The 16592-nt window shown below is 41.3% G+C and overlaps 1 protein-coding gene across 1 annotated transcript in view; it reads left to right on the top strand.

The window, feature by feature from the left end:
- The window catches only part of LOC143038245 (putative glutamate receptor), a 33606-nt gene extending 17014 nt beyond the window's left edge, over positions 1–16592 (top strand). The window contains exons 2-10 of the mRNA XM_076207258.1: positions 4058–4158; positions 4271–4361; positions 5863–6021; positions 6689–6836; positions 8404–8621; positions 10870–11021; positions 12891–13001; positions 14515–14678; positions 15835–16592. Coding sequence (XP_076063373.1) covers positions 4058–4158; positions 4271–4361; positions 5863–6021; positions 6689–6836; positions 8404–8621; positions 10870–11021; positions 12891–13001; positions 14515–14678; positions 15835–15902 — 1212 coding nt within the window. The 3' untranslated portion in view covers positions 15903–16592. The remainder of the gene's footprint in view (positions 1–4057; positions 4159–4270; positions 4362–5862; positions 6022–6688; positions 6837–8403; positions 8622–10869; positions 11022–12890; positions 13002–14514; positions 14679–15834) is intronic.

Here is a 16592-nt window from a genome sequence, read left to right as displayed (position 1 = left end):
AGAGGGGGGGTCGCCGAATGTAAGAAGCGGCCTTGCTGTGGATGTGCTGTGTCTTGCGATACTGCTTCTGACCCAGAGTAGTGGACAGGATGCAGGGATGACCCGTCATACAGGAGGTACCAAGTTAAGAGGGAGGGAGGAGGGTGGAGGGGAGTGGAATCTATAGGAAATGAAATGGGTGGAAGTGGTTTCTATGCCTTTTTCTTTTCGGCTACCCCCGCGTGAGGGGGAAAAAGCCTTTGGTATATGTATGTATGTATTGTTATTATTATCTTTATCATATTTATTATCATCATTATTATTATTATCGCAACGGAGGAGGAGCCAAGAAAAGAGTAAGGGGGTGGGGGATGGTGAGTGGGAGTGGGGCGTGTGGGGATCAGATGGGTGCGACTGGGTTTGCCTTTGACTTTGGCTACATCCATTGTAAGGGGGAAAAAGCTCTTGGTATATGATTATGATAATGATTACTATTATTACCCGGCTGGGGTATTAGCTGCATGTTATTGTGGGGTTAAAAGCTGCTCAGTAGCATACAGCTGACACTTTAGGATGTATATGGGGCACCCCTACGGACCAGAGTCACACATATTTTTGTCAGTGTTAGAGGAAATATCTATTCATGGAGAAATTATGCTACTTTATCATACTGCTACTCTCACCCCACTCTTGATAATGTCCTGTACCACTTTTCTGAATATTCATTTCCCTTTATGCCGAACACTGTGATAGGGGAGAAAAAATACTGTCACCAAGTATTCCCACTTGAGTCGCAAAAGACAAAAAAAGGGGAAGGAGACGGGGATAGGACTAGGTATCCTATTCTCTGTAGTCCGAAAGGGTTAATTAATTAATTAATTAATTAATCAAAAGGCATAAGGGTCTGCAATGAATTTTCCAAACAGAACCCTGATGTTTTTTTTTTTTTTTTTTTTTTTTTTTAGTGTGCGTGGATGTGGTACAGATGAGAGTAATAGGGAAAAGACAGGCAGTGTAGTTGTGAGAAGAAAGATGGATGTGTTGGCATTGAGTGAAACTAAGTTGAAAGGGAGGGGTGAATCTGAGTTTGGGAGTGTAGTTGAGGTGTCAGGAGTGAAGAGAGGACGAGGGAAAGAAGGGGTGGCTATAATAGTAAGTGAAGCGATAGTGTGGTGGAGTTGAAGGAAGCTTCTTCAAGGTTAATGTGGATGAAGATGAAACTAGGAAGGAAGATATGGGGTTTTGTAAGTGCATATGGGCCTGGTAGTGAGAAGAGTGTAAAGGAAAAGGAGTGTTTTTGGATAGATTTAAATGACTGCAGAAAAGGTTTCGGGAGAAATGTCAATGTAGTGGCATTGGGAGATCTCAATGCTAGGGTAGGAAATGAACCAATAGACGGAGTGGTTGGGAAGTATGGAGTTCCAGGAAAAAATCATAATGGAGAGATGATGTTGAAGATATGTCTAGAAAGAGAGTTGATGGTAGCAAATTCAGTGTTTAGGAGAAAGTCAACCATAAGTACACATGGGAGAGGGTGGTTGATGGAAAGCTGGTAGATAGGGCTTTAATGGACTATATTGTGGTAACCAAGGGGAGAGTTTTGGATGTACACGTTCTAAGGGGAGAGAGCGGGGGAATATCAGATAATTTTCTGGTAGAAAGTAAGTCGAGACTGGAGGATAAATGGAGAAAGATGAAAAGGACAGAAATTAGGGAGGTGTTTAGAGTAAAAATTTTAAATGAGAAAAAATGAAGAGTACAAGAAGAAGCTGAGAGAAGAGTAGGAGGGAGTGAAGGATAGAGTAGAACTAGGAGAGGAAGAGGAATAGGGGTGTTTCAAGGAGGGAGTCACAAGGTGTGCAAAGTTGGTGTGTGGAACAAAGAGGATGGGAGGAAGTAGAAGGAAGGGCAGTGAGTGGTGGGATGATGAAGCAAAGGAAGTTTTAGAAGAGAAGAATCGAACGTTCATAGATTGGTTACAAAATAGGATGAGAGAATCATATGAGAGGTACAAAGAAAAAACAAGAGAAGTAAAGCATAAGATAAAGTAGGTAAAGAGAAGAGCAAATGTGAAATGGGGTAAGAGTATGACAGAAAATTTTGAAGGCAATAGAAATATGTTTTGGAAAGAAATTAAGAGGGGAAAAAGTGGCAAATCAAGTAGAGAAGAAAAAGTAAAAGGTACAGATGGAGAGATGATAATGGAAGAGAAGAAAGTAAGAGGAAGATGGGTAGAGTATTTTAGGGACTTGCTAAATGTGAAGGAGGATAGTGAGATCAGGTCGTTGCAGTGGGAAACGCTAAAAGAATGACGATGATGAGTGGAGAAAATGAAGGAGAAATGAGGGAGGATGAGGTGAAGGCAGTTACTAAAATTATGAGAGAAGGTAGGGCCCCTGGGTCGGATGGGTGCTATGTGGAGTGTCTAAAAAAGAGAGATACATTGATGGTGGGCTGGCTGGTGAGGTTGTTTAATATTTATTTAAAAGAGGGTATAGTACCGGAGGACTGGAGGAATGCCTGTATAGTTCCACTTTACAAGGGAAAAAAGAAGTGTGAGTGTAGTGGTTTCAGAGGGATCAGTTTGTTGAATGTAGTTGGGAAGGCTTATGGGAGGGTTTTGATTGAGAGGATTAGGAGAGGAACAGAGGTAGTAATTTCTGAAGAACAGTGTGGGTTTAGGATATGGAGGGGTTGCGTGGATCAGATTTTTGTGGTAAGACAGATATGTGAGAAAGCTATAGGAAAAGGTAAGGGTATTTTCGGGGTCATTATGGATTTGGAAAAGGATTATGACAGGGTAGACAGGAAGGCACTGTGGGAGGTATTAGCAGATGGAGTATTAGTTGATTGACTGATCTCTGTAATTCGCGTTTGTGCTCAAGAGTTGTTTGGTGAAACAAGACATCATCTGGAAGTGTGTAATTGTCTAAATTAAAGAAGTTAGTGACAGAGTTTGGGTAGGTGTGCGAAAGAAGAAATTTTAAGATAAATGTGGGCAAACGTAAGGTGAGGAGATGCACAAGGGGAGAAAGTGACAGCAAATTGGAAGTGAGTATTAATAGAGAGAGAATGGAGGAAGTGGATAGTTTTAGATACCTGGGTGCGAGTGTGGCGGGAAAGGGAGAAATGGAAGTGGAGGTAGAATGTAGATTGAGAGAAGCAAGTAAATACCTTGGGGATTAAAAAGTGTAACGAGAAAAAGACATTTGGGAATGGATGCTAAGAGAAGATTGCATGAATGAGTGATTATGTCGACAGCACTGTATGGGGCAGAAACATGAAATACAAGAGATAAATGTTTTAAATGTATTTGAGATGAAATGCTTGAGAGTTATGGCAGGGGTTATTAGGCTGGATAGAGTGAGAAACAAGGAGGTGAGAAGGAGAATGGGGGTGGAAAGGGAGTTGGGAGATAGGGTGGATGAAAGAGTGTTAGGATGGTTTGGACATATGGGAAAAATGAGTGAAGAAAGATTAGTAAGAGATGTGGAAGGCACAAGTGGATGGAGTGAACATGAGGGGACAACCAAAGATGAGATGGATGAATGGAGTAAAAGGAACAATGGGAAAGATGGGAATATCTGTTGAGGAAGGAAGGGAAAAGACAGAAGATACGGGTGAGCGGAGAATGATTGTGTATGGATGATGCATGGAAGGGTGTGGGGGGAGGAGAGTATGTGTGAATGATATTTTGACGCAGCCCGAAGGGATTTCTCCCCGTCTTCTCTTTTTCTGCATGAGGGGACGCAGAGGAGGGGTCACCAGTTAAATGAAGTGGCCTTGCTGTTGATGTGATGTTTCTTGTTATATTGCTTCTGCCCCAGGACAGTGGGCAAGGTGCAGGTATGACCTGTCATCCAGGAAGAGCCATGAAAAGAGGGAGGGAGGGGTGGTGAATGGAAGTTGAGTATGTGGGGATGAAATGGGTGTGAGTGGATTTTATGCCTTTGACTTTGGCTACCTTACTTGTAAAGGGGAAAAAGCCGTTGGTATATGTATCTTTTCATTACTATTATTATTATCATTATTATCATTATGTTTTTCTTCTTGCCCCCTTGCCGATCCGATTCTGCAGTGGATACCCTTCCTGAAATTGAGGAAAAATGGTGACGTCTTTGAGATCGAGGGCCCCATGGAGAAGGTCCTTCAAGCCCTCTCGGACGTCCTCGACTTTGAGTAAGTTTAGGTGAAGTCCCGCCAGATATCAGTCCTGAAACAAAGATGTCTGACGAAGCAAAGTTCCTATAAATATTTGACATCCCCAATCCTGCTCATCTTTTGTCTGCAGTTACGTAATTCGGCAGCCTGAAGATCATAGCTGGGGTTCTCCCATTGGAGATGGGATGTTCAATGGCATGGTCGGAATGGTGCAGAGAGAGGTGAGTCCAGATTAGGTCTAGATTTGTTTTGAGTTGTTGGTTACTGACAATTGATTGTTTTTATGTTGACGACCTATTGACCTTAAAATGTGTGTTTGGTTTTCTCTGCAGTTGGCTCTCTTTGGAGGCACTTTTGTTCACATAGGCCCAGATAACTAAACCAAAAATTTTGAGAGGGACAATACATTTATAATTTTCCTAAACCTCTTTGGTGTTTGTTTTTGTTTTTGTGTAGTTTTGTTGTCGTGCGTGGCGTGGTTGGAACGAAAGGCGTTTGTTTTTTTTCCTTTAATTTCTGATCCCAGTCTGATACAACAAATGCTGGCAAGTCCAGAGGAAAACTCCGGAGGATTACCAGACTTCCCTAGCTAAAAGTTATAGAAAGCAAAAGGGGCGTTCCCCACGAAGGGGTAGCCAATGGAAACATTATAGAAAGGTGGCACTCTTGAGGGTATATCACAGATTGTGTTTTGTGTATTGGTAAATGAATATGCTGAATGTCATTGTTTTTTGTGTATTTACTGTATTGTATTGTATTGAAGAAAATGGTTATTTGGACCACCGTGAAAAAAAGTTTGGTGAACGCTGGTTTATATGGATGGGGCTGTGGCGGAGGTAAACGCGAAAGTTCTAGGCAGATGTCTTCAATTGGTAAATGAGAACAAATAGATGTACCTGAGCAACATTTTTGGCTGATTTGTCTGGGAGGGGGGCAAGAATACAGAGCCTTGAGAAATGATACTTGCAGGCAAATAGGTATTGGTATCAGTTGGGGGTTGAGTCAATTAGAGATCGATAACTACAGTGTCAAAAAGTTTGCCTGATGGAGGGTAAGTTAACATAGGTACATGTCCACGAACATGACCTTTATGAAAAACGCAAGCATGACATGAATATCTTTCCTCATAATAAGCCAAAAAAATACTGAAGTCTGGCTTGTGTCAGGCGTTTCTCTTAACTTGGATGAGATGCCATGATAGAGTCATGAAGCAGATGGAGTATTAGTTGATTGACTGATCTCTGTAATTCGCGTTTGTGCTCAAGAGTTGTTTGGTAAAACGAGACATCATCTGGAAGTGTGTAATTGTCTAAATTTGAAAGTAAGTTTTCATTGTGGTGTCTCCTGATTCGAGAAAATATATTACACGCTTTCATAGAGGACCTGAACGATGAGCTGCGTAAAAGCGTTCTTGAACGTTTACCGAGTGGAGCATGTTATGGAGGGAAATGGCATGTATTGTAGATTTACCTTAATTATAAAAGAAAGTGGGCACACTACTCCCAATCTTCACTTATGTCCAACTACTTATACAAAAACGTTTTACCGCTTTTAACAGAATATTCCCCATTCCATACATCCACAGTACACTGCACAACGCCTTTCTATCAACCCTGTTATACATTTTCTTCAAGTCCATTGAATCCCAAAAGGCATCCTTAATTTTTGTCGAAAACTCATACATCTTGTTTTGAAAACGTGGCGTGTTTGTTTTACAAACAGGAGGCCGAGTTTGCCCTGGGTCCCTTCAGTCTGACTCACATCCGCAGCACCGTCGTCAACTTCTCAGTCCCTGTCATTACCGACAACAAGGCCATCATGGTTCCTCGGCCGCAGATAGAAGCTGAGCTCAGCGGTTTCCTTCTCCCTTTTACCTTCACCGTAAGTAAGCTGCTAGGAAATTAAGTCTTAGAAATATTAAAGACTTGTCATCTGAATGATTGCTAGATCTTAGTTTCGAGCTGCACTAGGTGGGGGCACGAATTTACAATGCGATTTACCTACTAGTACCTGAAATTTCAGTTGGATTAATGGATCCATGAATTTTACTTAGATATCCCTGCTTTCGTGTAGTTAGGTCTTAACAATGTGCAGCTGAGTCACATGGCCAAATGTGTTGCCGTATTGTAGGTGTTAGCATGCGTCAGTCACACTGTGATTCCAGTTGATAAGATCATTATAGTTGCTAATACTTCAGGGTTACACTGTGTTTTGCTGCATTGGTTCTGACCCGGGCAGTGGACAGGAGGAAGGGATGATCCTTCATCCACGAGAAGCTAAGATATGATGGAAACAATGGGTGATTGATGAGAGTGGGTGCGTGCACTGAGTGGCTACTTCCCTTGTATGGAGGAAGAAACCCTTTGTATATAGATATACAGTAGATAGACATTAATGTTTTCATTGTGTCAGGTGCATAATTGTCATCATCTTGTATTACTATGACCTGACGTTACCCCGATATGTAACAATGTGCTATCTTTTTTTCGTATTGTCATGGCTCATCATCATTGTACGATATGTATATAGATATGTTTCTTATGGCCAGGTTTGGGGTCTGGTTCTGTTGAGTGCTATCTGCATCTTCCTGGCTTTCCTATTCTTGACAGCCTACGAAAGCAAATTGTTCAACTTGAACTACAAGAATCTCGTTCGCACGTCTGCCATGTGGGTCATTAAGGCTTTCACACAAGAAGGTGAGACAAGATACGTGTCGTATTCCTTATAGGTCCATTTAGAACCACATAGTGCACACGTAACTTCAGAGGGATAATCATGAATGCTTTGACTTTCCTGACAAGAATTAGGTAATATAAAAACTGATATTTAATCACGCAAATTCTTAAAGGTTTATCACACTGGTCTTTCACGGGTTTTACCAGCGCCGACCGTTGAGAGTTCGTTTGAGTAAAAACGACATCGGTTGCAATATTCTATTTTTCAAATCTCCATAACAAATTGACACCACAAGAAGATGAATGCATTGCCAAGTATTGACTAGAAGGAAGGAAAGACAAATTAAGAGATTAACTAAAATACAACAAGATCTTTAATTATGATTTAAAAGTGACAAAATTGGAGGAGCAAATTAAAAGTAATAATTCATTTTGATGTATGGGGAAGGGGGGCGCAACAAAAAAGAATCAATAAACAGATGGATAGATGAATAAGAGGAGATAGGATTCTTACACTCAGCAACTCTGTAGACGTCCATGGTGATGGGAGAGAAGAAAGGATCTGGAATTAAGTTACAAAGTGGTAGTAATAGTGATAGTAGCAGTAGTAGTAGAAGTAGTAGTAGTAGTAGTAGTAGTAGTAGTAGTAGTAGTAGTAGTAGTAGTAGTAGTAGTAGTAGTAATAGTAGTAGTTGTTGTTGTTGTCGTTGTTGTTTTTGTTGTGGTTCAGGCTTAATGACTCAATGCAGGACGGGCCTATCCGCGGATGGACGATACAGCCTCTGTACCTCACCACGGTAGCTTAATCCGGTTTGGTAAGATTGTATGCATGGTGAGAAGTACATGTGAAGTTTTTGGAATGTTACAATGGCTGTGGTTGTGAATGAAGTCTGAAATACGTGTAATCAGCTTGAGCCATATTGATTGGGTGCTAGCTAGCATTTTATTGCGACACTGATCTACCACACCTCTGATGTCCACCTTCCGCGATCTGAGGCAGGAACGTTACCCACTGCTCCAATCGAGCTCATAAGGATCCCACTAATCTAGTGGGGTAAGCAGCCGTGAAATAAGATCACATGTTCTTCCTAAACTACTGACCATTTAGCCTATCTACCACAGCAAGGAGTCGTGTTTAGTCTAACGTAAGTGTTTGGTATTCCTCTTTCAAGAGCACTACATTCAGGCATGGGAATGCTGCCTGGGTGAACTTAAAATTTCAAATGTCTTCTTATTTTGCTGTAGAAAAATATGCCCTATTTGTGTGTGTGAAAATAAACGAAGCATGGGTTATTTCTTAATAATGATTTCCGCTTATGCCAATTTTTTTCTTCGTTTCTCTTACTTACACCATCAATTATTTTTTCTTCTAATTAAAACATAGTCTTTTTATGTGAAAAACTTGGTGCAACAAACCTGACATGTAACTATAATATACACGGCCAGTAATGAAGGTAATATATCTGATATGTTATTTGTTAAAATACAACGTATGTGGGCATACATAAGGGGAGTCTTCCATCGAGTTTTATTTAGTAGTTACTTTCCCCGATCATGGATGTGGTCATTCTGAATCTCACTTCGACAGGGACGGAATGGTTGCCCAAGACAGACGCTGCTCGCATAATTGTGGCCACCTGGATCTTCGCCTCCCTTGTTTTCATGTCAAGTTACAGCGGGATCTTGACGGCCATGCTTTCGGCACCCAAAGTCAGGATCCCAGTGGACTCGATTGAGGATCTTCTAAGACAGAGCAAGCTCCCGTGGAGAATGGAGTTTAATTCCATGACGTACCAATATTTCAGTGTAAGTCAACTACCTCATTGATGTCTCTCATGATAAATGTATCTTATTTAAGTTTGTCGTATTGCGTGTGTTTAGTCTTGTTGACATTTTTGGACTCCGTGCAGATATATATATATATATATATATATATATATATATACATATATATATATATATATATATATACATATATATATATATATATATATATATATATCATCATCATGGGGTTGCTAGGTTTGGCTTGAGTTGATGGAAAGCATGTAATTAATTTCGAGTCTTGGGGTAAGTCGAGTTCCAGTTCGGGAGCAAGCCCGTAACAATTAAGTGGAACGTATAGAGAATATAGATAGATTAAGGTACGCTCCGATGAAAAGCTCTATATGAGACTGGATGTAAGCTAGGTTATAAGGGAGGATTGGTAAGATAGAAGTCTGCACGAAACTTAAATAATCTATATTTTTATGACAAAAGAAAAATAAAGATTTACTGTATTTCATTTAAATACATACAACTCACAGTTCCCTGAGAGACCTAATATACAATCCTATCTAAATACATATAACAACTAAAGAAACAAAAATAATGTCCAAGACAATGGTTTACACTAATACTTGCACAAACACGTGGTGTACCGATCTACAGCGGCGAAGGGGTGAGACCAGGTAGGTGAAGTCCACAGGGTGGGGTGGGGGGGTGGGGTTTGTAGGTAAGGATGAGGGTTGGCTGAGGGCCAGCCCCTTTATATAGTCGACGGGGGCGTGATTAATTGTTTCATGGTCAAGTTTCGAGTACCAACGTTGGTTATACGTTGGGGGTGATGAGACGAATTCAAAACTTCGATAGTAGCAGGCGGGAGATTTGAAAGTCTCATTCGATTCACGGTTGGCTATAACACCCCCCTCCGGAAGTCCAGCGTAACGGGGGGCAGCTGGACTAGAGAGTCCTTAGTCACCGTGAATCGTCTAGGAGGCTGGTCGCTCCCCTAGACAGGGTGTCAGCAATTATGTTGTCTTCTCCTTTGATGTGGACCATGCGAAAATTGAAGGCTTGGAGGACAAGGGCCCACCGGAGGACTCGTTGATTGGAGAGACGGGCCCTCTCGATGAAGGTAAGAGGGTTGTGGTCGGAGTAGACGAGCGTTACATGACCAGGATACGTCAGGTAACACTCGAAATGTTTGAATGTAGAGACGAGGGCTAAGGCCTCCTTCTCCACCGTAGAATATGATCGCTGGTAGGGTAGCAGTTTGGCAGAGTAGTAACACACGGGATGCAAAGCCCGGGTGTTGTCGTCTGCCTGCAGCAAGATCCCTCCTATCCCTTCTCCCGATGCGTCTATGAGGAGGACGAAAGGTTGGGAGGAGTCGGGGGTCTTCAACACCGGTTCGCTGCTCAGGAACTGCCGAAGAGTCTCGAAGGAGCGTTGGCAGGCAGACGAATTTCTCCTTGGGACTGATGAGAGCGGTGAGAGGGGCCGCGATCGAGGAAAAGTTGCGGCAGAAACGGCGGTAGAATGCCACCATCCCCAAGAACCGTCATAGAGACTTCCGGTTGGATGGTACTGGGAAGTTCAGAATAGCCTCCACGTTCGCCTGCTTAGGTCGGTTCTGTCCGTTTCCCACCTCATGCCCCAGGTATGATATTTTCGCACTGCCAAAGATTAGACAGATTGTGTATTTATAATATACCATGTAAAAACTGTGATTTTATTTATATAGGCCAAACAGGCAAAGGATTAGAAAAAAAATAGGCCAACATAAATATAGTATCAGAACGGGGCAAGTGTCCAGTGGATTATTTGTCCACCAAAGGGATTATGGTCATAATATTGACTGGGGAAACTCTAAAATAATTACTTTTTGTAATAATGTTATAGAAAGAAATATTATTGAATCTTGTTTTATAAAAAGAAATTTTGGAAATAACATGAACTTGAGTTTGGGTTTATTTAAATTGGACAATTTTATTATTGACAAAATTGTGGGTGATAAAATGTAACATGGGACCTCTCCGAGTATCCTCGTCTTCTTATGTATTTATTGTTTCTTTCTGTATTGCTTTTTTTTGTACCTTTGAAAATGTCTAAATAGACGAAAACGTTCGGTATCTGTTTTTTCAATTTCCCGGTGGTTTCTGCAAAAAAAAAAAAAAAAAAAAAAAGATATATATATATATATATATATATATAAAAGATATATATATATATATATATAAAAGATATATATATATATACATATACTTTCACATGATCTGGTCTATCTGGACAGGAAGCTACCGAGGGACCACGGAAAGAAATATTAGATAAAATAGAAGGATTTTATCAAAACTGCTTTGAAATTAAGGAAAACGTCAGGAATAAGGAATTCGCGGCCTTCTGTGACGTCATATCCATCCAAAAGGCCATGTCGTGGGATTTCAGGTATGTTGTTCTGATCTTATTGTGTTTTTCTTGTGCATCATGTTTTGTCGTTTTGCTTCATACTCCAGCTGGCCATATCAACTTTATTATTACAGATATATAGCCAACATGTGTGTGTGTGGGGGGGGGGGCTGCAGTCACCATTCAGCGTTTTAAGATGCTATTTTTGAGTTAAGTCAACAATACCTCCCTAATTTTTTACCTTAGCATTGTTCTGGTTTACCAAGAAGAAAGGAAAGATGCTAAACAAAATGTTGTAAATGTGTTTTGAAAGAAAACTGATGATTATGAATGCATTTTTAAAGAAAGATGTACATGCATATACACAATCCAGGGCAGTTGATGAAAGGGTAGTCGAGAGGGCATATTATGTAGTGGTGCCCAAAAGGGCTAATGAAAGATATCTGGACGTGAGTGTGTTAAGGGGAGACTGCGGTGGAATATCTGATCACTATAGAAAGAAAATTGAGAGTTGATGTGAGATGGATAAATAAGAAAAGGGAGTGAGGCACCAAGGTACTTAAAATAAATTGGAAGTGGAGAAAGAGGCCGAATATCAGACGAAACTGAGAGGTGTATGAAGCGAAATGAAAGTGGGGAGAGAAATAGGAGTGGAAAAATAGATATCGGTCAAGGAGAAAGCACTTAAGTGTACAAATATGGTTCGTAAGACGAGGTTATTGGGAGGATTAGAAGGAAGGGTTGTGGATGATGGAATGAAGAGGTGAATCTGTTAGTGAGGTGATTGTTTACTGTGTGCTTTGGGGAGTGTTCGGATGGATTTAAGGAGTCTATGTATAATGCCACTAAGTAAGGGGAAGGGAAATAAGTATGAATGTATTAGATTTAGAATATTACACTAGAGAGATGAATCTGTTGAGTGAGCTCAGTAAGGTGTACGTGCGTATGTTAATTGAGAGGACTACGAGGGAAACAGATGGAGCGATTGAGGAAGAGTAGTGTAGATTTAAATGAGTAAGAGCGTGCGTAGATCAGGGTTTTGTTGTAAGACAGGTAAGGATGTGTTTTGGGTATTCATGGACTTGGAGAAGGCGTATGATAAGGTTGACAGAGAAGCTTTGTAAAGCACATGTATGGAATAGGTTGAATTATGTTGAAGGACATGTAGGGGTCGGGAATGGAGAATATGAATGTTTCAAGGTGAATGTTGGGCTGCGTTAGGGTTGCGCGATGTTGCTATGGTTGTTCGACATGCAAACAGATGGGTTGGAAGTGAGGTAAACACTGGAATATAAAGCAAAGGTTTGCAATTGGTGGATGAGGGTAGGGGAACATGAGAGGTGAAATAAGTGTTGTATGAACATGACATTGCACGTTGTGGATGAATCTTAGGAGAAACTGAAGCAGTTGGTGACTGAGTTTGGAAAGATATGTGATAGGAAAGTTACAAATGAATGTGGGTAAAATTATGAAATTTGCAAGTTAAGATGAATGTAAGTGCCGGTCGAGAGGTGATGAATGGAGGTGAGTTATAGAGTAAAGAAAACGAGTCAATATCAGATCAGATTAAATGTTTTATGAGAAATTGGTATTTGGGGATGAATGCAAAAAGATGGCTGTAATAAAGACTTGGAACATAAGGGAGGCAAAAACAAAGATAATGAATGTTGAGATGGGGTGTTTGAGAAATATGATAAGTGTTTCGGAAAAGGATGGAGTGATAAATGTGAAGGTGAGGCAGAGAACGAGGTGGGAAGAAAGATGCCGAATAGGGTAGAACAGAGAGCACCGAGGTGATCTGGGCATAATTGCTGTTTCCAACTGAACATGAATAGTGAGCCACATTAGTGAAGTTGCTGGTATCGTAGCTCACAAATATCATCGCTATACTCTGCTCTTGGGTTGCAGGGATTCGGGAGAATGCCATCTGTACATGGCTCGAGAGATGGTCTACAGCAACATCCTCATGGCCATGCCCTTCCGGATCAATTCGACTTACCGGGAACCGGCCAATGAAGTGTAAGTACCTGCAGCACCTCAGCGCTTTAATTAGATAATAATTGGCTACAACAAAATGTTCCCAATCCGTAGCTTTTGTCTCGGAAGTGACGTGTCACAGTTAATCATAATGCAGTCTGTATGGTTCCGCAGATAAGGGCAGTCAAGAGTTTTTACGAGAGTAGTAGAGCCTGTGTTAGAAATGGAAATGGGGAGAGCGAGTGATTTGAGGTAAAAGTGGGGCTGTGTCAGGGAAGTGTCATATCATTGTGGCTAATCAATGTGTACATGGATGGGGCGCTGCGGGAGGTTAATGCGAGGGTAATGGGCGGGGGACTGCAAATGGTTAAAGAAAACGTAAAACAGTAGGAGGTGAGCTAGTTGTTGTTTGTTAACGACACTGCGCTCGTGACAAGGTCAGAGGGCGATTAAGGGAGCTAGTGACGGAGTTTGGGAAAATATGCGAGAGGAGAAAGTTGAAGGTAAATGTTGGTAAATGGAAGGTGATGAAATGTACAAGGGGATGACAGAGAATTGGAAATAAGTCTTAAAGGAGAGAGGTTGGAGAAAGTTGATAGATTTAGATATTTGGGGTCCCATGTGGAAGGAACGGGAGGATTGGAGGTGGATGTGAATTATAGAATGAGAGAAGTCAGTAAATGACTTAGGGGATTAGAAAGTGTCATGAGATATAGGCATTTGGGAGTGGAAAAGTTATATGAAAGGGTGTTTGTACCGACGACACTCTGTAGGGCGGAAACTTGGAATTTAAGAGAGGCAAAGAGAAGTTTAAGTGTGTTTGAGGTTATAAGGCTGGATAGAGTGAGAAACGATGTGAGAAGGAGAGCGGGGCTGGGAAAGGATAAGGCAGATTGGGCGGATGAAAGAGTATTAGCATGGTTTAGACACATGGAAAAAATGAGTGAAGAAAGACTATTAGAAGAGGTGTGGAAGGTAGAGGTGCAGGGAATGAACTTTAGGGGGCGATAGAGGATGAGATGGATGGATGGGGTGAAAGGGGCTTTGAGCAAGAGAGGAATGTCTGTTGAGCAAGGAAGGGAGAAGGCAGGGAATAGGGGTAATTGGAGAATGGCGGTGTTTAGATGATAATGTGATGCACGGAAGGAAAGGGGCCCAAGGGGATTTCTCCCCGTCTTTTCTATTTTCCGCATGAGGAGACAGAGAGAGGGGTTACCGATTACGTGAAGCGGCCTTGTTGTGGATGTACTGTATCTTGCTGCATTGTTTCTGAGTCGGGCAGTGGTCAGGAGACAGGGATGACCTTTCATCCACGAGGAGCTATGATGAGAGGGAGGAAAGGGTGGTGGATGGGGGTGGAATGGATGGGAGTGGGTACGTGTCTTTTGACTTGGCTACCTCCCTTATAACGGGGAAAAGCCCTTGGTATGTATTTTATATTGATGGATAATTACTTCGCATCATGAGTGTAATGAATAACAATAGGTAAAGGAATTGTGGATTGTTATTTCTATTTTTCTCAGGAGGATTAACCTAACAAACACAATATTTGCAGCCTCTACAGGCTTAAGGAGTCTGGTATCTTCAATTACTGGGTGCGGTCTGAGATCACGAATGCCACTGAGTGCATGAAGCCGCCGGGGAAGACCAGCGGCCAGGAAGTCGTGGCACCGCTCAACCTGAGCAACTTCCTGGGCAGCTTCCTTCTGGTGCTGGGAGGTGAGACTTTTTGTTTTTCATCTTTCTCCTTCTTTCTCTCTCTCTCTCTCTCTCTCTTTTCTTCTTTTTCTAATCTTGTGAACTTTGAGCCGAATACTTGTGAGCAAAGTCTGATAGTTTTGTGAGTCATAATGGACTTGGTGACACGGGTACTCATAAGTAGTCATACAAATAGTTAGGTGAAAAATTGTTTACAAGCGGGCTCTAAAGGAGATCGCAAACGCATGTGCACACGAACGAAATATCTCAAAGGAGAGTGTAAAGTGAATGATGGCAATGGTTGAACGAAATCTGCTGACGTCTCTAATCATGACTACTTAGTCTTAAACACTTGAAGATGTAGTATAAATAAAATATTCCCAGTTCCAGATTTCTTTCAACTTGATCAGGTAATTTTTCTGGTCACTGTTACGAAATATAATCGGAAACAGGAAAATATTGATTATGAGAGATAAGATAATTTTTTCCTTTCATGACAACCGCCAACAAGTCTCCTCACCCATTTACTTTGATTTCTTATTGATACCACTTTGTGTTGTTTTCTGCAAAGCAAAGAGTATAGGCGTGGCAGAGGACCATCCTCACCTCTTTTCACCCTCATCACAATCGTCCCTTTCGCTTCTTCCCATTTAAAACATGAGGACCATACTGTACTTCCATTCTTCCCCTGCCATGAGGAAGTTCAAGAGAACTGTGGGGGTTTTCCCCAAGGAGGGAAACCTGCCATTAAGCAATGAATAAGTTTTCTTGATATTAAGACGAACTAGCTCATCCCGTCCCTGCTCCGACAGCAGTAAAGAAGGAGAGAAAAATAATATCGATGTACACACGTCCTAGTATGTTAGCTCACCTAAATCAAGCAAAGGACTCCCGCGCCTCACTCTCCTCCGATACCAGTGGGTCACTTTGATTATAATAGGTGGTTTGCCAATTATTTATCTTTTAGGGGCCATGCGGAAACATGGATGGAGAGATTTTAGAATGTGCCATGATTATATGTACAGTACTTTCATGAACAATTACTCCTTTGACCTACAGTTTTCTCTCGAAGAAAAAATGTCGAAGATATTAGAAACATGGCTTTGGTTGTGAACATCTAATAGTGTTTGTGTGTAATTCAAACCATGTCAGTTAAATGTTGATTCCTGTCCGGCAGGTCTTGGTCTTGGTTTCCTCGTGTTCCTCATTGAGCTGATGGTCGCCACTTGCAAAAGGTGGCTCTAGTCACGCAACCCCATCTTGCCTCGTCCTTTGACTGCCTATGCCGAAACACGTCAAGAACCTCCGTAAACCAACATAAGACATGGCCATCAACCAACATCCACTCAATTGTCCAATACAAATAAGTTCTAGGTTGAAAAAGTCCCGACATTCAGTCTACAGTGATCGATAAACCTAATTAGCAATAACTCATAATGTCTATGAATTTTGAGCGGGCGTGAGAGACTTCCAGTCTGTTGATTACTTAAATGTTTATGACACTTACTTAAAGATATGTTGTAGCGCTTAGCTAGTGCGACTGTTTTTGAGCATTTCACTCAGCATATTATCTGCAGTATATACTACTGCATCCCTACATTATGGTACCTAGTAATCTGGTAGGCACCCATTGTGAAGTATTGCCTTCACACCAGTATACATTGTCTCCGTTGTTTGCAACTCGCAGGTTTTCTTTTTTTTATTGGAGTGATTCATGACCAATACTGAAATTGAATTCCTTATGTAACACAATTTTGCAAGATAATTCTTTATGTAATGCCACTTGCATCATCGAATTTCTCCCCTCTTTCTCTGTGTGACTCCAATATTTTTTCTTGTGCTGTAGTATATATTATTCCCAAACACCGAACTTCACCTTTTACAATTATAACTATCGCCGATGAAGTTTTAGTCACACAAATAAACCTTATTGGA

The sequence above is a fragment of the Oratosquilla oratoria genome, chromosome 24 (genome assembly GCF_046742065.1).
Source record: "Oratosquilla oratoria isolate Oo_2021 chromosome 24, ASM4674206v1, whole genome shotgun sequence".
NCBI lineage: Eukaryota > Metazoa > Arthropoda > Malacostraca > Stomatopoda > Squillidae > Oratosquilla > Oratosquilla oratoria.
The sequence above is the reverse complement of the archived record's forward strand: the minus strand, read 5'-3'. Positions and strand labels throughout refer to the sequence as shown.